Source organism: Empidonax traillii, unplaced genomic scaffold (assembly GCF_003031625.1).
Source record: "Empidonax traillii isolate 1590-97213 ecotype Southwest subspecies unplaced genomic scaffold, ASM303162v1 scaffold451:size1465578, whole genome shotgun sequence".
Lineage (NCBI taxonomy): Eukaryota > Metazoa > Chordata > Aves > Passeriformes > Tyrannidae > Empidonax > Empidonax traillii.
Window position 1 is genome coordinate 812,874 of NW_020955644.1, and position 3,908 is coordinate 816,781.

Sequence of the window (3,908 nt, forward strand, 5' to 3'; positions counted from 1 at the left end):
TTTTTTTTTTTTTTTTTTTTACTTCATATTCTTTGTTTGGCAGTAAGTTGGGAGAGAAATGGAGAGGTCATCTCAATTGTATACCTGTCATTCAGCACCACACTGCCACCCTGCATTTGATATTTATTTCAAGTGGATAAAACTCACCTTCCATCACCAGCTGAATGTCTCTGCCAGAAAATTCTCTTTTCTGTGATATTCCAGATCTGTAGATTAGGGATGGGTGGATGACTGCAAAGAAAACACCGTTTAGGGGCTCAAAATAATTGGCAGAAAGGTTTCTGCTAATTGATCAGCATTGTTGTGAAGGACTTTTGACCTTCACTGAGTCCAAACAACGAAATAAGGCTGGTTTTTGTGGGGACTTATATTTCTAGGAGTTACACATGCATCAGAAACCAGAAGGTAAATAAAGGCCAAGTGCATGTGGCCTTTGGTGACTTTATGGACTCAAGCCTTCAGCTGTTTACAATTCAGTCAATTTTGTTTTCAATAATGTTATATTAACCTTTAAAAATTGTGTCAAGGAGCTGAAAACCCTGAAAACGTGCTAATTAAGGAGATAAAGTAGGTTCAGGAGGAATTCAATATCTAAGCTGCCTGTCATGACAAAAGATCCTTCAGCTTTTCCTTGGCTTTAATACTTCTGCCTTTCCCAAATGCTTATTTATCTGTGAAATCTTCTGCTTTGTCTCTCAAAGGCTCAGCTCTGTCCCGCAGCTTTTGGGCAGCCCTTCCTGCTCTGGGAATTGTGATGCTCCATGTCCCAAGGGATGCTCCCCATGCCCAGGGCGCTGCTGGCATCAAGTTGGGGACGTTTTAGTTAAAATTAGCCACTGTTCAGAAGGGCTTTTTTTAGCCACTCAGTATGAAGCACAATATAAACATTTGTATTTGCCAACATGCTCTAAATGAGTACAGTAACAAGAGGGAATTACCATATGGTCACCAGCTCCTCCCCAGCTGATCCACATCCCTTGGACACAACACCAGGGACATGGGCAGCACCAACAGTTCATGGAACCACAGGATGTTTGGGGTTGGAAGAGACCTTAAAGATCATTTTGTTCCACCTCCTGCCATGGGTAGGGACACCTCCTACTAGACCAGGTTGCCCCAAGCTGGCCTTGGACATTTCCAGGGGTGGGGCAAGCTGTGAGCAGCAAGAGCAGCACAAAATTTCCTGTGCTGGAAAAGCCTGACTCCCCTGGCCCAGCAACCACCACTCACAGCATCCTGAGCCCAACCTGTGAGCAGAAGCCATGTCAGTCACCTCTCCTCCTCCTCCTCTTCCTCACAGCCTTCCCTGCTTCCACTCTGGAGGAGATGGGTCGCAAGGAAGAGGATGACAGCAGCTCCTGGAAGAAGCAGACGAGCAACATCCGAAAGACCTTCATTTTCATGGAGGCCCTGGGATCGTGAGTACCCCAGCTGCTCCAGATCCTCCAGATCCCACCTGCCCAGCCCAGGGCAGTGATTCCCTTCCTGGCACTGGCTCCTCCTGGTCTCAGGCGAGCTGGGGGTGCCCATCCTGCAGCAGGGATGCTGCTGGCGCTCTGGTTCATGGCTCGTGTGTGCCACGAAGCGCCAAAACAGCTCCTTCCCCACCCAGCCCCAGGCACGGCTCCAATCCTGCTCTGCCCTTCCCTCCATCCCCTCTAAACCTGCATGGAACCTTAGCTGAATAAGCTCCAGCTCCATTCCTGCTGCTCCAAGGCCAAGGGATGGCTCCAGGAGAGGAATATCACAACAAGTCTTATATTTAGCTCAGAAACCCTGACTCAGTTGGGGGATGAAACAAAAACAAGGATGTTTGAGTCGTACAATCCTTCCCTGTGAGTTCACAGCTTAATTTGCCTATTCACGGGGATGAGACAAGAAAACATCTCCAAGGTAGTGGAGGAGGAATTGAATTACCTCCACCAGCGAGTTCTGTCATGGAAAAATGTTCTGTGACTTCAGAGCCCGCAACAAAGCTCCCAAAAAACAGCCACAGCAGAGCTGGGTGACGTTTTAATTATGTCCCTCATCAGCCCTAGAAATCAGATAAATTATCCAGCAGCTTTCACTAAAGGAACGAGGTTAGAAAGAGCTTTGCTCTCTCCTAGCCAGCTTGTTGATTCATCATTTTTTAATAAGGGGCATAATTATTATAAACTGTTTGGGACAGATATATAGAACAGATGCCCCAGCAGCTGATTTGTAGGTTGTTCGTTTCCTATTATCACGTTAATAGGAAAATTTAGCATTAGAAATTGAGATTTTTCCACATTTACTGCTTCAGCTCCCTGAAGAAAATGAAATGCATGTCTGGGACCTAAAACTACCTGAAAACTTGTTATCACCTTCCACCAGCATGTCCAGCTGCATTAGGGACCCTACAAGGATGTCCCTGCCTATCCCCCAGGAGCTCTCAGGAATGTGAGAGGCATATCCATGAAACAGCCTGCACAGTTTATGTGGCTAAAAGGGCAAAAATGTGTAAAATGAGATGAAAGTCCCACTACCATCACCTGCTTTTTGGGCCAGAAGAGAGAAGACCATTACATATAATTTACTAAGTGAAACTAAGAGTTCATCTGTTGGGGTGGCTTCCCAAAAATCTGTGGGGTGTTTTTTTGTTTGGGAGGTGTTTTGTTGGGTGATTTTGTTTTTTTTTTTTTTAACCTTGCTAGGGACCAGTCCTGGCACAGCTCAGTACCTCAGGGTCTTGCACAGGCACTCCTTGTCAGTGGATTACAGAGGACACAGGACTTGTGCCCTGGTTTATTGGGTTTGCTGCAACAGCATCCCCACCAAAAGCTGCTTCCACAGCACTCACCTTCCTCAGCTCCCTGCAGGGATTTGCAGGCTCAGGGGCAAGTTCCATTTAATGGCCATCAATTAATCTGTTGCTCATTTGACGAGGATTATTGAGGACTGACCTGGCAAAATGTGCCCTGTCACTACCCCGAGCCATGTGCTCAGCTCCCTAAGACAAACCTTTAACAGGATTGGGAGCTTTAGGCATTTTATAAATACCTGCTCAGTGCTGCACTGGGCTGAACCCTGAGCAGGAGTGTACAGGACATTCACTGTCACTTTGTCACTAAGGGTACACAGGTATCTGCAGTCTCTGCAGGCAGGAAAACACATCAGATGCTGAAGTAAAATATGAAAGCTCATATATAACTCATAAATAACCCTGTTGTTTTGCATTTTAGACATACAGAGGGTTGGGTGATGATAGCACCCAAACTGCAACATCCCTGAGCTGCTTCCACTCAGCTTTCTCAGTCCTCAGGGCAGTGTTGAGCAGGGAAAGGGCAGGAATACCTAAACACTCTGGGGCTTTTGAAGAAATGTGATTTATATCGTGGAGTTTGACCCCATTAGAGCAGGGGCTGTTGGGATCTTCCCACAGAGGTTTAACCCCAGTGAGCCCCTGAGCTCCAGACTGCTCCATTCTCAGGGAGGTTATGGATACAGCCCCCTCCCTGAGCTTGTGCTTAGCCCTGGAGAATCCTCCCAGTCCCAAGGGATTCCAGTGCAAAGGTTCCTTGAAAGGCAGAGAGCTGTGAGCCCAGGGATGTGCTGAAAACCCTGTTTGCCCTCTGCCTCCCTGGAGCTCAAGTTCACCCACAGCCTGGCCCCTGCAGGAATAAAACACCTCAGTGTCTTCCCAGGCAGTCCTGAAGAAGCTGCTTTAATTTCAGCTTTTTTTGCCCACTGCCTCAACGCAGCTTCATGGTGAACTCTGCAAAAATAACCTTTACTGAGAAAACTTGGGGGTTTTTCTCCACGTTGCATAATCTTGCCTGGCTGCTGGAGATACAGTTGTAGCTTCATAATCAGCATCCACTTAGAGTTAAGTTACACCCACCTTGTTTTTTCTTGCTATTTCTTCTCTCTGTAAGTCCTCTCCCAGT

The 3,908-nt window shown here is 46.9% G+C and overlaps 1 protein-coding gene across 4 annotated transcripts in view; it reads left to right on the forward strand.

Annotated features, from left to right (window-relative positions):
- The window catches only part of CAMK1G (calcium/calmodulin dependent protein kinase IG), a 19,671-nt gene that overhangs the window by 7,155 nt on the left and 8,608 nt on the right, over positions 1-3,908 (forward strand). Inside the window, exon 1 of one of the 4 annotated variants that reach the window (XM_027895222.1) lies at positions 1,306-1,418. The exons of 2 other annotated variants lie outside the window; for them this stretch is intronic. In XM_027895222.1, coding sequence (XP_027751023.1) covers positions 1,327-1,418 — 92 coding nt within the window. In that variant the 5' untranslated portion in view covers positions 1,306-1,326. Of the gene's footprint in view, positions 1-1,305; positions 1,419-1,978; positions 2,082-3,908 lie in introns of those variants that run through there. One more of the 4 variants, XM_027895224.1, reaches the window with a different exon arrangement.